General features: G+C 34.9%; 2 protein-coding genes across 2 annotated transcripts in view; both read left to right on the top strand.

Moving 5' to 3' along the window:
- LOC136041199 (serine-rich adhesin for platelets-like) overlaps positions 1 to 6,221 on the top strand; it is a 46,086-nt gene extending 39,865 nt beyond the window's left edge. The window contains exon 5 of the mRNA XM_065725772.1: positions 1,712 to 6,221. Within this exon, the coding sequence (XP_065581844.1) occupies positions 1,712 to 6,090 (4,379 nt within the window). The 3' untranslated portion in view covers positions 6,091 to 6,221. The remainder of the gene's footprint in view (positions 1 to 1,711) is intronic.
- A 7,239-nt stretch (positions 6,222 to 13,460) lies between these two features.
- The window catches only part of LOC136041188 (U-scoloptoxin(05)-Cw1a-like), a 53,198-nt gene continuing 45,851 nt past the window's right edge, over positions 13,461 to 20,807 (top strand). Inside the window, exons 1-2 of the mRNA XM_065725747.1 lie at positions 13,461 to 13,582; positions 16,034 to 16,140. The gene's annotated coding sequence lies outside the window, so the exon portion shown is untranslated. The remainder of the gene's footprint in view (positions 13,583 to 16,033; positions 16,141 to 20,807) is intronic.

The following is a 20,807-nucleotide window of genomic DNA, read 5'->3' as shown; positions in this document are numbered from 1 at the left end:
GCAGATTTGGTGATTGAAGCATAGGAGCTGGAAATTTGGCGTTTATGCCATGTAACGAGGAGACAGTGGTTATATTATGATTGTTTTGTATTTTATTGTTATCTACTGTTTATGAATTTCCGTTTGAATAGTATGTTTAATTTTACCTCCCTTGACAGGCCTTAGAGCCTTTGTGGGGATTTTGTGTATTATTTACGTTTGAATATTTTAATTTTATATTACTACTAATAATAATAATAATAACTCACTGCAGCACCAGGCCGCCTGAGGCCAACACAGCTACGCATGCTCCTCCAAAACCTAATCTATTCAAGGCCTCCCTCTTTACACCCTCCCAGGAAGTTCTCATTTCCCTTAGATCTCTATTTATGACATCCTCCCAACCCAGACAAGGACGACCTGCTTTTTGTGTAGCCCCAGACGGTTGGCCAAAAAGGACAATCTTCGGCAATCTGCCATCCTTCATCCGCAGACTTTAGCCTAGCTATCTCAACCTTTCTTTCGTTATAGCCTTAGAAAGCGGGATTGAACCACATTTTTCAAACAACCTTCTGTTTGAAATACGGTCAGTCAGCTGAGTACCCAGAACAATCCGTAGGCAATGTCTCTGGAAAACATCTAGTAAATTTTCATCTGCTTTTCGGGGCAGCCATGCTTCAGAACCATATTTGACCACTGTCATCACTGTAGCTTCCAATATTCTAATCTTGGTTTGCGGACTTATCTTTCTATTCTTCCAAACTTTTTTTAACTGTGAAAAAACACCCTGAGCCTTAGCTATTCTACTTTTAACATCTTCACTGCTCTCACCGTCTTTACTAATAATACTACCAAGGTAAGTGAAGCTGCCAACCTGATCAATCTTTTCGTTACCCAACGTCACCTTTTCATCTTCACTTATTCCTAGCCTTAGTGACTTAGTCTTCTTCACATTAATTTTCAAGCCTATTCTAGCGCCCTGTACTCGCAAAATTTTATATTGGAAATAAATGTTATCTTATTATTATCTTGTACTAATAATCCACACCCAAACCTTTTTTGCCGGTTTATTATTCGTTACCCTTACTTTTTTATCAGGCTGTCTTTATTATCACGATGTTTGGCTAAAAGCGTTTGTCGTATGTTATACCATGAAAACCAGCCATATGGATACTTCTACACCTGCTGCGAAATCGCCAATACGTTTTCACGAACGTTTACAAACTGGAATGTTTCATAAAAAAAAAAACTTCAAATACCATGTAAAAGATGATTACCGCAAAAATACAATTTAAAAGTTAAAGCCGTCAGTGGCGCAAATTAAGAAGAGTTTAAGGGGGGGGGGATTTTACTGATTTTCTTAAAATGAAGCTAAAAAGAAACTAAATAAAACAATGCGGTATTTTTCCTTTTTGGATATTTTTTTCAATGAAAATAAGTGTCCCAGAAGGACGTTAAGATAAACGTTGTTACTTTCACAAATAAATTATTTTTCTACTGTCCATGAGAAATAAATTTGGCATAAAAAATTAGAGAAAAATTTGATATAAAGTGATAGAAGGATAAGTGTATGAAAGACCCTTTTGCCTATGAGGTATAAAGTCGAGGTTTTGATCAGCTTCTTTTTAATAAATTCTTAAGGTTGGCAGCTTTAGTTGCAATGGAATTGTGTTAATTCTAATTTATAGATGCGCCTCACCTAATTATATTAATATTTTCTTTTTCTTTGCAGAAGTGGGTTTTACGAGACCGAGACCATTCAACTTCACAACGAAAGTAACACATCAGAGTTTTTTTCCAACAGCATCAACTGCGGAAGTTTCAATAGTTACAACTGAGGAAACTTTTATTCAAGAAAAAGGCGAAAATATTTTAGATCAAGTCTCAGTTATGACAGAGTCTCCAAACACTGCAACCCAAGACGCTAGTGTGTACGATGAGATTAGAGTGACCCAAGCTGAATTAGAAAGTAATGATAATCTAGAAAATGTAGAGCTTACTACCAAAATCCAGCTTGAAGATTTATTTGATGAAAAGGAATATAATATTATGACAATAACTGAAAAATATGATGGTGCTACACCACTGATTGTGGAAATAACAGCCACTGAAAAATTGGAAGCTGAAAAACCGACAATCAGCAACAATAGCAAATTTACGGAAAGCGTTCTATCAACTACACAAAGTTCAGAATTCCCTGAAGGTTATACCTTCACTGAACATAATATAGAATATGATATAGAAAAGGAAGAAGCAATAGACCAGAATACTTACTTTACCGGTGTAACAACTAATCTACCAGATATTAACCTCCTTACCTTAAAAACCGAGGCATATGACTTAAGTGTAACTACTCAAGAATCTGACAACCTTGGCCAAGAAGGCTTTGATACTATTGAAGCTTCTGGTCAAGACAATAGCACCACCAGTTTCAACAATGTAGCCACTGTGATTCATGAAGAAATTTTTGGCATAAGTGACCTAGGTAGTGGGATTATTGAGGAGTCTATTAAAGACATACTAATGGGTACTGGTTCCGGTGACTTTGTTGTTGATGGAATACAATTTGCCAATAGTGAAAAATTGGGAACTGATGTAGCTAGTATTTATAATGAAAGTATTGACGGATCAGGAAACTTCATTTCAAGTGGAGAGGAAGCTGAAGACGAAGTTGTCTTCCTTACAAGCACTACGACTGAATTTGATTATTTAGTTGAATCTGGTTCAGGCATTTTCAATATAAATGAAGCGTCAGTTAATATCCAGTCAGAGAGTAGCGGTCAGTCAAGTACAACTAGTATAGTCGATGAGCTAGAATCTTATGTCAGTGAAAAACTCGAAGTGAATGTTACCAGTATTATAGATGATAGTATTGATGCATCTGGAAGTCCTATGTCCGGTCAAGAAGAAGACGAGGATGACATAATTCTCTTTTTAAGCACAATGAGTTCTATTTCTGAATCAATAGAAACTACTTCAGGAATCTCTATGACAAGAGAAACCTTGGGTTACACCGAGTCAGATTCTAGTGCTCAATCGAAAGAAAGTGTGACGTTAAATATTTTTGAGGAAAAACTAATACACACTCCTTATGATAATGCTCCTGTTCAAGATGAAGGTAGTGGTGAGATCTTTAGCCTTGGGGTTGTAGACATTGGACTTCAAGAAGAAGACCGAAGAGATGATTTATTTGATATTAGTGAAGAAGGTCTTTTGAATACTGTTTCAGAGTTCCAGCAATCAATCAATATTAACAAAGAAATAGAAGCCCCTTTAGACGCTGAAGATTTTACAACAAATTACCCATTCGAGAGTCTTAGCAATGATCTGAGTGAAGCTACCCAAAGTTCTTCCCAGTACACTGGCTTAGATGACAATACAGGAAGTGGTGCTTCGATTGTCCATGAGCTAGGAAGCGGCTATGGTGAATACTACCAAGACCTGGTAGCCATAACCGAGAGCCTCCTTGCTAGTGACGGAAGTGGTGAGGGATTTAACGAAGGCTCTTCAGGAGACCTTCCATTTGCTACTTTAACTAATCCAGGCCAAACAAGCGATGTTGATGGGAAAGAGACATTTGGAGACTCAAAAAATACGTCGGCATTTACTGAAAAAACTCCGGAAATCAATACTTTTGATTCGATTTCCATTGATCTTGGAAAAGAAAATTCAGTAAAACTAGGAATAACAACTACTTTGAGTGATGTATCGTATGTAGTGGAATTACCAGAGGCTTTAAATAATAATCAAATCAGTTTTAATTTAGAAGATGGTTTTATTGAACAAGCAACAAAAATCAATTCTGGTGAATATATCACACCGCAATATACGACAGAAAGTGAAATATTAACAGAGCAACAGAGAGGCTACACTACTGAATTAAATGAACAAACATACAATCCTGATAATGAAGGTAGTGATGTGATTGAAATTGACCTAGGTGTCATAGACTTGTTCGACATTTTCACAACTGAAAATCCAGACAATTTGTTAACTGCAAGTGTAGAAGATTTCTCAGGTTTTGAAAAAAAAGAAGAGAATATTATAGAACCTTTAAAACACAAAGCCAACACTATAAGCTATCCTACCGAGGATGAGATATTTACTGAATTTACAACTGGCAGTAACACCGAGACTACTGGGCAAATAGAAACTTTTGACGCTAATCAAGATGACGAAAGTAGTGATGGTATTGAAATCGATCTTGGTGCCAATTCCAATGAAGAGCTTCTTGATATTTTCACAACACAAGATCTGGATGATATGTTAAATTTAGGGGTAACAGAATTCTCAGGTATTGGAGGCTCAGAAGGTAGTACAGAAGAAATAACAGAACCAACAAAAGACGATACAAGTACTGCCGGCTATGCCACCGAGAGTGATGTTTTTACAAAGCTGACAACTCAAAGTAATGCCGAGCCCATTACTGAAATATTTACTGAATTGACGACAGATATTAATATTGAGACTACTGAACAAACAGTGACTTTTGACAGTAATCAAAATGACGAAAATAGTGATGCTATTGAAATCGATCTTGGTGCCAATTCCAATGAAGAGCTTCTTGATATTTTCACAACACAAGATCTGGATGATATGTTAAATTTAGGGGTAACAGAATTCTCAGGTATTGGAGGCTCAGAAGGTAGTACAGAAGAAATAACAGAACCAACAAAAGACGATACAAGTACTGCCGGCTATGCCACCGAGAGTGGTGTATTTACAAAGCTGACAACTCAAAGTAATGCCGAGCCCATTACTGAAATATTTACTGAATTGACGACAGACATTAATATTGAGACTACTGAACAAACAGTGACTTTTGACAGTAATCAAAATGACGAAAACAGTGATGCTATTGAAATCGATCTTGGTGCCACTTCCAATGAAGAGCTTCTTGATGTTTTCACAACAAAAAATCTAGATGATATGTTAACTTTAGGTGTTACAGAATTCTCAGGTACTGGAGGCTCAGAAGGTAGTACAGAAAAAATAATAGAACCACTAAAAGACGAGACAAGTACTGCTGGTTATGTCACCAAGAGTGATGTATTTACACAGCTGACAGCTCATGGTAATCTCAATGCTACTAAACAAACAGACATATTTATTACTAATCGAATTGTTTACTTACAATTCAAAAATGGTGACGTTATTGGTGCCGCTTCCAATGAAGAGCTATTTGACATTTTCACAACGAAAAAACTGGATGATTTGTTAACTGTAAGTTTAATAGGATTCTCAGGTGTTTTAGACTCAGAAGGTATTAGAGAAGAAATAACAGATCTTAGAAAAAACGAAACAAGCCATGCTGGTTATGCCACCGACAATGATCTATTAACAGAGCTGACAACTCATAGTAATGCCGAGCCTATTGGGCCAACAGATACATCTAATAGTCAAAATAGTGAAAATGGTGACGTTATTGAAATTGACCTTGGTGCTGCTTCCAATGAAGAGCTTCTTGACGTGTCTACAACGAAAAACTGGGATGATTTGTTAATTGTAAGTGTAACAGAATTCTCAGATATTGGAGGCTCAGAAGATATTAAAGAAAATATAACAGAATCACCCGAAGATGAGACAAATACTGCTGGTTATACAACCGAGACTGAGACACTTACACATCTGACGACTAATAATATTACCGGGCCCTCCGGACAAAAAGAAAGATTAAGCACAAGTCAAAATCATGTAAATAGTGATGTCATTGAAATTGATTGGGGGGCTATGTCAAGGGAAGATCTCACAGTTACTGGAACAACAGAAGGCTTGACAGATCTTAAGGAAACAGAAGGCCTGGAACAAATACCTATGATAACCATGGAAAACAGCTTGGATACCAATGATTTCTCAGTTACCAGAACTAATAGCCTAAATAATGAAAAAAATTACTTGAAATTCTCAGCTAACAACGATACTCATTCTGTGGATATTACTCAAAGCGGAACAATTTCTAAAACCAAAGTCACTGAAAATGAAATTCCAAAGAAAACTTTGATTTCATCACTTAGTGATCCTTTAAATATGTTAAAAGAACTTGATGTTCTCTTAAACTCAGTGAATGATTTTCCAAAAGCCTTTGATCAAAGTGATTTAGAAGGTAGATAGCCATAGACAATTTAAATTCGGGGGGTGGAGGTGATTTTTGATAGAATGCCAGTTTTGTGATTTTGATTTTTTTTTTGTTTCGGTATTTATTTTTATTTATACGATTAAAGAAAAAGATTTTTATCCTGATACTCGTGAGTTTTTCGAAAATTTCAACTTATCTAATTTTAACTTATTGATTACCAGCTAGTTTTGTTGATTTGAGAAACTGCTCTCTTTTCATGAGAAATAAATCGAATTAAGCCTATCGCATAGATGCTTACTAGAAAGAAGTTTTTGTCAGATACCACCCTCTTTATAAAAATTGTGTTTACTAAGCTATAGGCCTACATTAAGTACCTTTGAGCAAGCTATTACCCAATTTTAGACTGAATGAGAATTGAACCAGATACCACAGTACCGATTTTAGTGAAAATCACGATTAAAAAGTCAGGCTTAAAATCTAACAAGTATTTTAATTTTAATGTTGAAAAAGATAATTCTTTGGGCCTTGCTTTGAAAAGGTAAGATATATATCGTAAAATATATAATCGCTAGCTAACAGGGAAAACCCATATATACTTTTTTTAATTATTGACGAGAGCTTAAAAAAACTTAATTTATTCGTCCAAGGTCTGAGGCTTTCTCTGTTCCACTAGCTTTCGAATCCTGGCGCCTACACCCGAGGAGAAAGAAGCTACTGGCTTATTAGGATTTCTAAACACGCAAAATAGCAAAATTTTCACTAAAATAGTGAAAATTGCTTTGTTTTAATCTACAAACTTTCAAACTGTTAATGTACGGTAGTGAAAAGGGTTTAATCTCAATGATAAATAAATCAGCTGTTATGGCAACAGCGGGAGTTTTTGCCAAAAGTTTCTTAAGCAACATTTGCCTTGTATTTCCTATGACTTAATTCATAGCACTAAAAGTTGTCACTAAAACAAATATCAATAAAGTATACCAGTTTTTGTCAATACTATAGTAGCTGGGGATTGAGTGATCTATGTTTCATACCACTTGTCTACTGTTTGTGCTACAAAACTGCTGCTAAAAACTCATCGCAGCATCATGCCAATAGAATATAAACAGCTGTGCAAACTCCTCCTCCGCCAAAATCTGTTCAAAGCTTCACTCCTTATTCGCTGCACTAAGCATTAGGTAAAATGTCCAATGTCATGAATTCGTAAAGACCTAGCAACTTGGTGGGATTTAGTTTTAGTCAAGGTTAAAGAATTAAACAGTTTTTTTTTACCAAAAATGCGTGAGAACTTGGATTCTGAGAGGTTTTACAAAGTGAAGTTGATTTTTCTTAATGTTCGTGCTGAGTAACACATACGACTTGAATCCAAAATAGTTTCGAAGAAAAAGCTTTAACTACAGTGAAATTCATGCATAAATGTGGGAAGGGGGACTATTTGTACCCATAACTTGATCAAAAGACTTCTAAAAAAAAAAAAAAAAAAAAAAAGAAAAATCAAACCACAGTCCAAATGCTCTGTTTTCTTCATTTTTTTAACCTTTAGTTTTTTTATTCCTCCAAATGAAGAATAGTTGGATTTCAATCCTTCCGCCATATTTACCTAAGCCTTTACCACAAAAATTCGGCACACACTGGTATAGAATTTTCAATCTTGGGGCTTAAAGCACTCCCAACCAGATTACTACCTACTGATCCCTCTCCATACTAGGTTAATAATTTCAACCCCTCCCCATAGCTATAAGTCTGTGTATAGATTAATGAAGCCTCAATTGAATAAACTTAATAAAAAAGATTTTAATAATATCCGTTCATCTTTATCTGGTACAGGATGAATACACCATCATGGTGAAAGATGACCTATGCAAGTGGAAGGCTTGCGAATGGCTCTACATCGGCTGACTATCCTTGAACTCCCAGTCAGTCATACTTGGGCATTTTTTTTTTTTTTGTGTCACAATATGTCAGAAATGGCAGTTTTCAAAATAATGACCTTTTTAATACTTAAACCAGCTCTGGAACTCCCATTTTATTTTACTTTATTCTTTTCTGATGTGGATTGGCCTTTTCTGATTTCAGGCCGAGTGGATTGGTGCGCTGGATTCAGGACCCTTTGTCTGAGAGACCGAGGGTTTGCATCCTAGCGTATCCAATTATTTAGTTTGGGACGGGGGTCAGTGGTGTGACTCTGTAAGGTCAGCCAGAGTCGACCCAGCCCTAAATGGGTACCAGGAGAAATACTAATGCCGTATTTTTTATCTTATAACTTTTTCTGATGTTCTATTACTGATTGTTTAATAAAATCATCTATGGAAACTCCGAAAAATACCAACCAACAAATAAATAAGCATTTATGACCATCGTCCTCGACAAGATTTTGCATTTTCTAGCCAGGCACCTCAAAACTTTGCCTTAGGATTTAAAGTCCTTTACGTATTACTCAGGAGTGCTTTATATGTTTATAATAGTTTAGTTTAAGGATATCCAAACCTACCCCTTACTCAAAACTCATTAATTCTGGGCTAAAACATATTACCGAGACAGTTTAATCCAAAGAATCCTTTTGAGCCCCTTAATAACGCTTATACCTATATCTTTTATTCTTTTCTTTAGAAGCACTCCCATTAAACTTTTTCTTTCATTTATTATGCAATTTACTTGTCCAACCGATTTACTACTGGATGTATCCTGTGTTAAAACTATCTACAGTTTTATACCCTTCCTTTTTACAAATCGATTTGAGATTAGTACCTTCCCTGCTATTTGAAAATGCCACTAGGCTGTTACATATTTGCCACCAGTAAAACATACAATTCTACAATTTCGGTTTTCATTAGATATGCGGACAGGTTGTCTTAAATTAGACTGGGCGAAAATATTCATAGAGTCTTTTAATATTAAATTATTATAAATTGATAACTTCTCTTTCATTGATTTCAAGTTGGTTTTTGTTGTTTAATTCAGTGTCTTTTTTCCTCTCGTGCAGTTCACTTAAAAAGGTTAGATTTTGCTGCTTTTTCTTCTTTGTTTCTTTTTATCCTCTTTCTTTTTTTTTGAGTACTGAGGACGACTTGGCGGAGGTCCTTGTCGAAATTTGTTTTTCATATTTTGCTACTGGCTGATAAAATCCTCGTTTTTCACCTATTTGTTTTTTCTCTTTTCATTTATTATTTCCTTTCTTTGTTTTCATATGTTTGTAAGTGACCCAAAAATTGGAGGGAACCTAGCCCCCTCCACGCTCTTTTTTCCCAAAGTCACCAGATAAAAATTTTGAGATAGCCATTTTGTTCAATATAGTCGAAACACTTAATAACTATGTCTTTGGGGCTGACTTACACCCTCATAGTCCCTGGGGGAGGGGCTGCAAGCTGCAAACTTTCACCATCGTTTACATATAGCAATGGTTATTGGGAAGTGTAAAGACGTTTTCGGGGTGATTTTTATAGTAGGGGGAGGGGGTCGAGGGGAGGGGGTTAAGTGGGATTATCTTTCCATGGAGAATTTTTCGTAGGGGAAGAGAATTTCCATGAAGTGAGAGCAGGATTTTCAAGCATTCTTAAAGAGAAAACAATGAAAAACTAAATATGAAAAGTTTTTTTTCAACTGGATGTAAGGGGCTTCATTAAAACTTAAAACGAACAGAAATTATTACGCATATGAGGAGGCTCATCTCCTCTTATATATCTTGATCTTTACGCTAAGCATTTTTTGTAATTTTAACTATTTAAAATTACAACTTGTGATTTTTTAACTTGTGATTCAGGGGCCATTCTTAAGGAATTGGGATAAAATTTAAGCTTTAGCGTAAAAAGCAAGATATTAACAAGGGGGCGAACCCTCTCATATACGTAATAAAAGTATATGAATGTAAAAGGTCGTTATGTCAGTCAGGTCGCAAGTTTTGTATATTTATTACTAACAAAAACGTTCGTAAAAAAATTAAAAGTTCTAGCTGCCTTTTTAAGTAGCTAAAAAATTTAAGGGCAACTAGGGCTCCTCCCCTACCCCTTTTCTCAAAATTGTCCTATCAAAATTATGAGAAAACTATTTAGCCAAAACAAAGTTATTATGCGAATTTCGTTTTAATTATTCCTGTGCGGATAACCAAAATCAAAACATGTATTAATTCAAAAACGTCCCGATATTAAATAAAAAAAAGTAGTTTTTTTCAACTGGAGGTAAGGAGCAACAGTAAAACTTAAAACAAACAGAAATTACCCGGTGTATGAAAAGGGCTGTTCCCTCTTCAACGCCCCGTTCTTTACTCTAAAGTTTTTTTTTTATTTTTATAAAAAGTAGAGTTGTGAGAAAGGGTCAAATCATAGCTTAAAAAGCGGGGCATTGACGAGGAAACAGCCCCTTTCATATACAGAGTAACTTCTGTTCGTTTTCAGGTTTAATTTCGCTCCTTACTTTTGGCTGAAACGACTCTTTTTTTTTATTTAATTCATCTCCCAATTCAACCATGTTAGTAGATTTTTTATCTATTTTTTGTGCTATTGATGTTGGGAGGGGGCACAAAAACCCTGAAATTGTCCCTGGGCACTGAAACCCTTAGCTACGCAATCTGAATATATTTTTGTAAAATCGAATGGAAAGATCTAGGCAATCTGATAACTAATAAATTTTTAAACAACAGTTTTCTGTCAATTTTATTCTTATACCTTCTTTCTGAAGACGGTGATCGAAATTAAGCGAATATTTTGGCAATACGATTAATAGCCGTCATCGACAAAATATAATTCAAAAACTAAAAAAAAAAAAACAGAAATATATCTCACTCGAAAACTCATTGATAAAATAAAATTGTCTTTATATTTCACCGAAGATGTCTATTAGTCATAGTGTCAAAATATTTAATTTACTTTTATTTAGTTACAGCCTTCAGACCTTTTGGCCAGTACAGGAAGATAAAATTAATAAAAAATATACTTTTTCAGTAGGTTTCAACTCGATCACTCAACCGTGAGACAAAACAGTGTTTACTAATACTGACAACTCACTATAACAACAAGCCACCTCAGGCGAACATAGCAGTGCGCGCTCCTCCTCAATCCCAGTTTATTCAGAGCTTCCCTCTTTACACTCTCCCAAGAAGTTCTAATTTCCTTTAAATCTTTTCTTTCGACCTTATCCCACCCCATTCGGAGAAGACCTGATTTGGGTTTTGCCATAGATGGGTGGCCGAGAAGGACAATATTCAGCTATGTGTTAGCTCTTTCATCCACAAAATATATCCTAGCCATTTCTACTTTTTTATCATTATAGTCCGAGAAAGTGGACTAGGGTCATATTTTTCGTATAGCTTAGGCTTACTGTTTGGAATACGGTCAGTCTGACGGGTACTCAAAACAATCCGTAGATAGTTTTTCGGGAATACACCTAACTAACCATTTGTCTTCTTCCTACCCACGTTTCGAATTGAACTATTTATTAACTACTAAATTACAAAAACTATAAACACACACAACTACCGGGGAAAGGCTCAAACAGCCTGATATTGGACGGCTGCAATCCTCTAATTCTCAACCTAATTAATTAAAAAAAAACAAATATTAAAGAAGGACAAAAACACTCTCACTCAATTACCCCTTAACACCAGAATATGTATAAAAAAGGCTAACAATAATAATATATAAATATATATAAAAAGAAAAAAATTAACTCCCCACTCCCAATAAATGTTTTTTTTAATTTTACTTTAAACGACCCAATATGTTCCGCCTCCCTAATGCCAGCTGGGATATCATTCCAAAAAGCCGGAGCTAAATACCTAATTCCGAAAGCTGCACTTGTCGTGTCTCGGTACTTAACAATAAAATTATGTGCCTCTCTAGTCTCATACCCATGGAGTGAACGATTTATTCGAAAAAACTGGTAAAAACTGGAGGACATACATCATTGCAACATCGATACGCAAAAACAGCAGCTTGATAATCTCGAATCTGACCAATTTTAAGCATTCGTAATTTCTTAAAACATGGTTTCATAGCCATACTTGACCGCAGCCATCACTGTGGCTTCGGACAGGTTCGCAGACTCGTCTTCCTATTCTTCCATACTTTTATTAAGCTGTAAAAACAACATGAAAATTTAGACATAAGAAATAACAGTAAAAACGTATACTCGGTTGTAAGCATCCAAAAACTTGCTGACTGTAAAAATACTCATTTTGGTTTACTCACCTTATAACATCACGCGATTGCTTTTAGATCAGTGATTGGCTGGGACACTTGCCAATTATATAGAATAAGAATCTTATAGCAATAAAAATACTACATTCTAAAAGCTCAGTATATTATAAATATATTCAGTGAATTTCAGTATATTCTAAATGAAAATAATAAAACTCTACTGGGGTGATATCCGTCAAAAGGCGGTATTGGACTAAAATCTAACTTCATAGAATAGCGGAAAACGACTTTGTTAGGGTGCTGACACCTATACTCTCATATTCGGTAATTTATTCGAAAAAAAATTAGTCAATCCAGTATCATTTAAACCAAGTTAAACCTGCGCAAATTCAGAGGTTTGAAAAGTAAAGTCAGTTATAACCACTTTGACCTAGTTTCAGTTAAACAAATTAGTGTTTTTTACAAGAAAGCCATTGTATACGTCCTTAAGGTATCAAATTTCCCTTACATAAGAAACGAGGTCAAATCTTTAGACAAAAGCAGTATAAGAAGCAGAAAGAAGTAGTATATTATATTCGAAGCATTGTCTCCTTCAAGAGTGGAAATCAACAGGATTGCGTTAGTTGCAGGATGGCATAAGGCGTAACTGAATGGCAGATACTGCCTTTTTGGCTCATTAGATTTTTCCAACACAGTGTAAACGGCTGAATTACATCTCAGTCAGGTAGTGCATACATGGAATTAGCAGGTTACGGAGAAATCTTGTTTTTTTTTCAAAATGCTAAGATACTGGTTTTTAATTCGAATCTTCTAAAACATGATGAAATGAGAAAAGTAGAAGTCTTCTTAAAACTAAAAAATAATGAATATAAGACATTTAGTCTATCAGATTTGTAATTGATGTCATTATATTGAAAAAAAAGAAAAAAAAAACAAAACAAATTAAACGGTACATAAATGTTACACAAAATAACCTTCCAAGGCTGATAATATATCAATCATGAAATCTTGTGGTTAAATTCGTAAATACCTCTTTGGCTTTGAAGATTCACATTTTTTTGTGGTTGAATTTACACCAAAGTGTCATTGACCGTGGCAATGATCTGATTGCTATTACTCATACTTTAACTGTGGGAACCTAATTAAATTTCATCACTTTTTATATAATTTTTTCTTCGAATAAAAATATTAAAACGACAATGCATGAATTGTGGGCGGTACAGCCTCACACGGTAATATTTAAAGGAAATTTCCCGGAAAATTGTCCTTAAGCACCACGAACAGTGTAGATTAAATCTGACTGTTAAATTGATTAAGTGAGAACTTACACAGCTGTATATATCTTAGAAAATAGCGAAAAATCGAGAATTTTAAATTTTGAAAAATATTTCCACATAAGGTATGCAGTTTCTGATAGTAGCGGGCTTCAAATCAAAAAAGAAAAAATTTCTATGAAAATTGAGTAAAAAGTCAGCTAAAAATTTGGTGCAAAACAGCTCAAGAAGGTTTGGTTTTCCTTTGAGCGAACAGTTGTCTTTGAAATCAAATAATTGCGAATTTGAGAGAATTTTAACGGATGAAAAGTATTGGTAAGGTTAGCTAATCAGTTTCGCTTATTTGTTTTCATGGCTCAACTTGGCAACACTGACAAAAAATATGATACTGCCGTAAACTTTGCACTCTTGAAATCAGCAAAGAAAAATCACGAAAAGGAGACAAATAATAGCTTTATAAAATAATCCTCTTGTGTTAAAACTTGCATATGTCCCTTTTTTTATCTTCGTAATGGTACAAAATAGGACAGTTCTGACTGCACAAATCGGTGCTACGTGCTGATTTTACCCACGAAACACACATAAATCATTTTGACCAAAATGGCATATGTCGCACTTTTATTTACCACAGGCTGAGATGGGTCCAGGTAGCAAAAAATTGTCTTTTTTACTTCAAGGTGACTTCCTTGGTACTTCAGGATTTGTAACTGTTTTGAAAAAGCAACACTATGGTTTGTTCCTAGTTTTTAGCAAGTTTTTAGCAAGAGAGGAGTTGAGGGTTTAACGACCATTTAGTGTCTCCACTTCATGATGGAAAGTTTTCTGTTCTGGTAGGCCAAAAATCCGTAAAATTCTTACGACTGAGAACGAAAAATCCGTCAAATTTTCCGTTAAAAATGATAAAAATCCATAACAAAAATCTGTTCAAATAGAACTCTTGTGGTAAGTAGTTGTTACAAGCGGTAGAGTGTGCTCTGTTGAAACACTTCCTGGAGTTCAATGCTGCCCTCAAAAAAGATTCCACCGGATCCATGGGCAGTCTAACGAGAAAAAGAAGCTAAAAATTCCATTTATTCACCGCTTGAAAAAGGTGGTGTGAACGGGAATGGATGAGAGGGTTGGACCAAAAAAATGATGCGCTGGCTACTTGAATTTCACATAAAATATCGTCAAGCCGAATTGCAGATTAGTAAGGGCGTTTCAAACAGTTCGTGGTAACGAACTGTAGTAAGGAGCGACCTGGCTCAATAGCAACCGAAACTATAAAAACCGGAATCTTTATAATTTTTATAATAGTTACATCAAAAGGATTGCATTTTGATGCTGACTTTAAATATTTAAGTTTCATCAAGTTTAGATTTACCCATCAAAAGTTACGAGCCTGAGAAAATTTGCCTTATTTTAGAAAATAGGAGGAAACACCCTTAAAAGTCACAGAATCTTAACGAAAATCGCACCATCAGATTCAGTGTATCCGAGAATACTACAGTAGAAGTTTCAAGCTCTTATCTACAAAAATGTGGAATTTTGTGTTTTTTGCCACAAGACAGATCACGGATGCGTGTTTATTTGTTTTTTCTGTTTTTTGTTATTTTCCAGGGGTGATAGTATCGACCCAGTGGTCATAGAATGTCACAAAAGGGCTCATTCTAGTGCCTTTTAAAGTGAACAAAAATGGAGGGCGTCTAGGCCCCCTCCCGCGCTTAATTTTTCCCAAAGTCACCGGATCAAGATTCTGAGATATTTGATTTCTCAAATAATTGAAAAAAGGAAAAAAAGTTACTGGAACCTGTAAAATTAGAAGAAAATGAATCAAATCAAAAACCAAATTACATAACTTTGCCTTATATCCCAAGGTTGTCACAGAAATTAAGGAAAGAATTAAAAAAACATAATATAAAAACAGCTTTTAAATCAGGACAAAATATAAGCTCATGGCTAAATAACGGAAAAGATAAAGTTCCAAGAAATATACAACAGGGGGTATACAAAATTCCATGCTCTTGTGGTAAATTTTATGTAGGTAGAACACAGCAGAACTTAAAAAATAGGCTACAGCAACACAAATATGCGATAGATTGCTCGCTAAGACAAAATAAAAAACCTGATACTTTTGAATCCGCTATAGCTGGTCACGTGTATAATTTTCCTCATCATAGTATTTTATTTGATCAGACAAAAATTATTGATAAGTCTGTAGGACTTTTACAAAGTTTCAGAGAAATTATAGAAATAAAAAAGATTATCTATGGGGGTATTAGTATCAATAGAGATGAGGGGGAATTTAAAATAAATTCAATTTATAGTAGTTTAATTAAAGACCAGCCAAAAACTTCAATGAGTATTGATTTGCATAATTGTCCTGAAACAAGTAATAACCTTGCGAACGGAGGTCAAAGCATGGTCAATGCTGTAAGAAGTCAACGGACGGCAGCTATAATAGCAAATGAAAAAATCCATTCAATTTATAATTCATAATTGTGTTTCATTAACCTGTAAGATTTTGATTGGATTTGGGGGTTGGGTGACCTCTTTTTCGTATTGTTACAAGTATTTATATTTTTCATTTTTGATAGATCCCCATTTATACAGCGATTGTGGCAGAGGAAAGTGCCAATAGAAACAATTATTGCAGTTTTTTCTAAAGTTACAGTCAAGTGCGGGAGTGTTTGTTTTTAAAAATGTGAGTTCTTGTTTCTTTTATATTTGATTGTTTATATTTTTGGTTTGGTTTAGTTGTCGTGGCAATTTTAAAATGTCTCAAAAATAGTCCTAAATTGTTGTAATTTTCTCCCTTTTTGTTTTTTTTTTCCCGTTGAGAAAGGCTCCCGGAGGTGGGGCCGAAATATTCGGAGTATTTTTATTTTTTGTTAGTTAAAGTGTAGTTTTTATTTTATTTTGTTGTCACTGCTTTATTTAAAAAAATTAAACCCGTTTTTTCTTCAATTATTTGTTTCATATAGTAATGGTTATTGGGAAGTGTACAGACGCTTTCAGGAGAATTTTTTTGGTTGGGGGGGGAGGGTTGAGGGGAACGGGTAATGGGGAGGGGAACTTTCCATGGAGGAATTTGTAATAGGGGAAGAAAATTTCCGTGAAGGGGACAGAGGATTTTTCTAGTATTTTTTGAAAAAACAATGACAAAATAAATATGAAAAAGTTTTTTCAACTGAAAGTAAGGAGCAGCATTAAAAATTAAAACGAACAGAAATTATTACGAATATGAGGGGTTCACCTCCTCCTAATTCCTTGCTCTTCAAGCTAAAGTAATTTTATTAATTTCATTTATTTGTTCTGCGGCCTTTGTGAAACAGGGGTCATTCTTAAGGAACTGGGACAAAATTTAAGCTTTAGTGTTGATAGCGAGGTATTGACGAGGGGTGAACCCCTGCAGATAAGTGATAAAAACATAAGAATATAGAAGTTTGTTACATAAGTTAATTCGTAAGTTACGCATATTTTTACTAATAAAAACGTTTGTAAAAAGTTAACAGCTCTAGTTGCCTTTTTAAATAACCAAAAAATTGGAGGGTAACTAGGCCTACTCCCGCGCTCCTTTTTTTCTCAAAATCGTCCTATCAAAACCATGAGAAAGCCGTTTAGCCAAAAAAAATTAATATGTAAATTTCGTTTTAATTATTTATGTGCGGAGAGCCGAAATCAAAACATGCACTTATTCGAAAACGTTCAGAAACTAAAAAAAAATAGTTTTTTTTAACTGAAAGTAAGGAGCGACATTAAAACTTCAAACGAACAGAAAATACTCCGTATATGAAAGGGGCTGTTCGTTTCTCAACGCCCCGCTCTTTACGCTAAAGATTTTTACTGTTTTAAAAAGTAGAGTTGAGAGAAAGAGTCAAACAAAGAGTCAAAGTTTTGCAAAGTCTGATTTCCTGAAACAGAAATCGAAGCGTATGAATGATTTGCCAATGGAAATCAGTATTTTGGATTGACTTACAAGTGAATGAAGGGACATCTGATCTAACCACGTGTTTTGAAGGATGCCAAAGGGATGATATTTAAACAACAACAAAATAAGCTACTTCACTATTCATCCTTCTTGTAGATTCGACTAAAAAGTGGCGTAAATAGAATTTTGCGTTAATCACAATAAAAATATTTTTCGTCCTGGAATACGCCGAAGCGTAAACTTGTTTCGTCATTTTTTGAATCTCATCACTTTTGTGCGTCTTGTACATGTACATCTTTCACTCTTACAAAGAGATTGTGTGATTATTTTGTTCATAATATTTTACTTTTGTATCATTCGAAGTTCTTTCAAAAAGTTGTGTCAATGATTGAGTTTCTTATTTTTCACCTTTGTATTATTTGAATGAAAACAATTATATTATCTTAAATCCTAGATTACAAAAAGAGAAAGAAGAGACTACAAATAGGTAGAGTCATTACATGTTGAGTTTCAAAGTACTTCCATAAAACGATGGTCTTTAGGAAATTGGATACCAAAAGAAGGTTCAGATGTGCCCAGTCCAATAGAATGAACAAAAATAGCCACATTCCGGCAGGATATTGCAATTGATTTTGAAATGATCCAAGGGAAAGAAAAAAGGAAGCTAGTACGAAAAAGGAAGGCTGAATAAAGTATCTTGAACTTCAACAGAACGAGGGTTGAAGGTAAATTAAACATGAAATTGAGTTTGGAGGCAGCTCTACTGATAGTGTTAACAAATTCGCCATATTTATGGTCTTGTTACACTTCTCAATGAAAGGATTAGGATTATCTTGTGGAGTTACAACATGGGGATATTGGGGTTTCCTTCTTTTTTGGTCAAGGAAGAGGGAGACATACGCCATTAATTAAGACTTCCGTTGAAACCTCTCGAATTTCGACCAGGGGGGGGCTCAAAGATAAATTACGCATCAAAACAATTCTCAAAGGCAGGTATATCTGATAGTGCAAAAGAATGGCCAGATTTCTTTAGGTCTTGCTGCAATTCAAAATGACAGAAGAGGATTATCTTATGGAGTTAAAACATGGGGACCTGGCGTTTGCCTCCTTTTTATGTCGAGGAAAAAAGACAAATAGGCTATAAAATCGAATGATTTTGAATTCATTCGAGATAAATGAATTTAATCTATACAACTGAAAAGAGCATAAAACGTTTGTTTAGAGAATGTTCCCTTTATCTCCATTAGCCCCATCCGTCACAAAACCACAGCCAACAAACTATTTCCCATTTTTGGGCTCTACTGAAAAGTTACAAAAATGGCATATGCCACACTTTGAATTATCACAGCCAATTTGCGTTTGAATTCTGTTTTCTCTATTATTATAAAAAAAAATGTAAACTAATTTTGCAGAAATTTGTAGCCACTGAAGTAAGAGAATGGCAAAGTAAGAAAATTGGTCATTTAAGCAAGAGAATGATGCTTTTACCGTTAGGGAAACGGGCAGTAGCTATTCTCTTGCTTGTAGTGAAGACCCTGTTCATTAGAAGTACATATACCCCTACTCCCTGAAGACGACCGTGGTCTAACAACCAATCCTTAATCCAATTCTCACTTGTCTTTGAGTTCTGTTCTCACAATAATCACAAGAAAAAATTCGCAGAGCTTTGTAGCCACTTAATTAAGAGAATGATAATTCTAAGTAAGATAATTGGTTAATTAAGTAAGAAAATGATACTTTTACCGTTTGGGAAAAGGGCAGTTGCCATACTCTTGTTTGTAGTGAAGACACCATTCATTAGAAGTCCATGACCCCAATTTTTTTGGAAAGAATCGAAAGAAGGGGTTAAAAACTTTCGGAAAGTTTTTTAAAGTAGTTTTTGTTCCTTTTTGATTGCAAAAAAATTCAAGATTTTACAAAACTCCTTATTTCAAAATAAGATTTTTTTTTTCAACATCAAACTTTCATCAAAGTATCAAAACTAGTATCAAAGTAACAATATCAAAGTAGAAAATTATCAAAGTAAAAAAAAAGGATCAAAGTTAATAAGGTATCAAAGTAAACAAAGTATCAAAGTAACAATGAGCAACTTTCATAACTTACAGCCCTCGCACCGTAAACCGAAGCCACCGTAAACCGCGTAAATCGTTAAATCCAAATATCAAATTAAGGAAAGTATCAAAGAAACAATAATTAAGATCCAGAACTCAGAGCCATTTCCCCGAGGCTGGGAGGGTAAACCCTGGAAGCATAGTTATGTAATCTATGAACTATTTTGAACAAAATGGCTTTCCCCAAATTCTGACGGGATACCCTTTGGGAAAGCGGGGAGTGGGTCAATTCGCTATTGATCACATTTGACTCTTAAAAAAGAGTTAGAAGTGGCAATTTCCGATCGAATGAGCCACCTCCAAAGTTAATACAACCACCCCTTCCACAGAGCTTAATCTTCCAATAATGGGCAACTAGCATAAGTTAAAATCCCGGCGACGGGGGCTAGGGAAGATTTTTCAACCCCTTATGTTATAATAATTTGAATTTTGGACTATTTTTAACAAAATGGCAATTATAATTTTTTTTTAATAAGATGAAATTGGAGAAAAAAGCCACAGGGGGGGGGGGGGGAGGGAGCTTGTTATTTTTTGATAACTTTCGGTTCTTAAGAACTTGCAACTTACATAAGTTACAATTCTTGTCCTGGGTGCTTTGGAGGATTTCTCAATCCCCGAATTTATAGTAATTTTGAATTTTGGACTATTTAGAACAAAATGCCTATCTCATAATATTTATTGGATGTATTTGGGGAGAACACATGAGGGTGTGAATTCCCTCTGATCACTTTTGATTACTCTTAAAAAGGTAACTAGAACTTTTAATTTCCAATCAAACGAGCCATCTCAGAGGTTTATACACCACCCCTTACATAAAGCCTTATATGCCCTCGGAGTATAGCTTACAACACTTGCTCCCGGTATCTGGGGTGATTTGTCGACCCCGAAGTTTTTGTTGTCTGATCTATAAACTATTTTGAACCAAATAGTTATTTCAAACTTTTGATTGGATGCATTTGGGAAAAAGGGTCTTAGGGGAACTAGTTGCCCTCTGATCACCTTTAACTCTTAAGAGTGGCGGTTAAAATCCTGATTTAAAATCGAATGAGCCCCCTCCGAAGCTTATATGACCATAACTTCCATAAAAGCCTCATGTATCCCCAGGGAGAATTTTACAACACTTGCTTCTGGGTTCTTGGGGGGGGGGGTTATTTATACTTGAAAATTTGTTATATTCTCTTGTGTCTATTTTGAAAAAATGTGTGTATAAAAAATTCGATTAGATGTATTTGGGAAAAAGAAGTATAGTAGGAAGGCAAGGCTAGTCGCCATTGGGTCACTTTTGACTCTTAAAGGGTGAATTATAACTTTTAATTTCTAATCATTTGA

The sequence above is a fragment of the Artemia franciscana genome, unplaced genomic scaffold (assembly GCF_032884065.1).
Source record: "Artemia franciscana unplaced genomic scaffold, ASM3288406v1 PGA_scaffold_1179, whole genome shotgun sequence".
In the NCBI taxonomy this organism is placed as follows: Eukaryota; Metazoa; Arthropoda; class Branchiopoda; order Anostraca; family Artemiidae; genus Artemia; species Artemia franciscana.
Note: the sequence above shows the minus strand (reverse complement) of the source record. Positions and strands in the feature narration are given on the sequence as shown.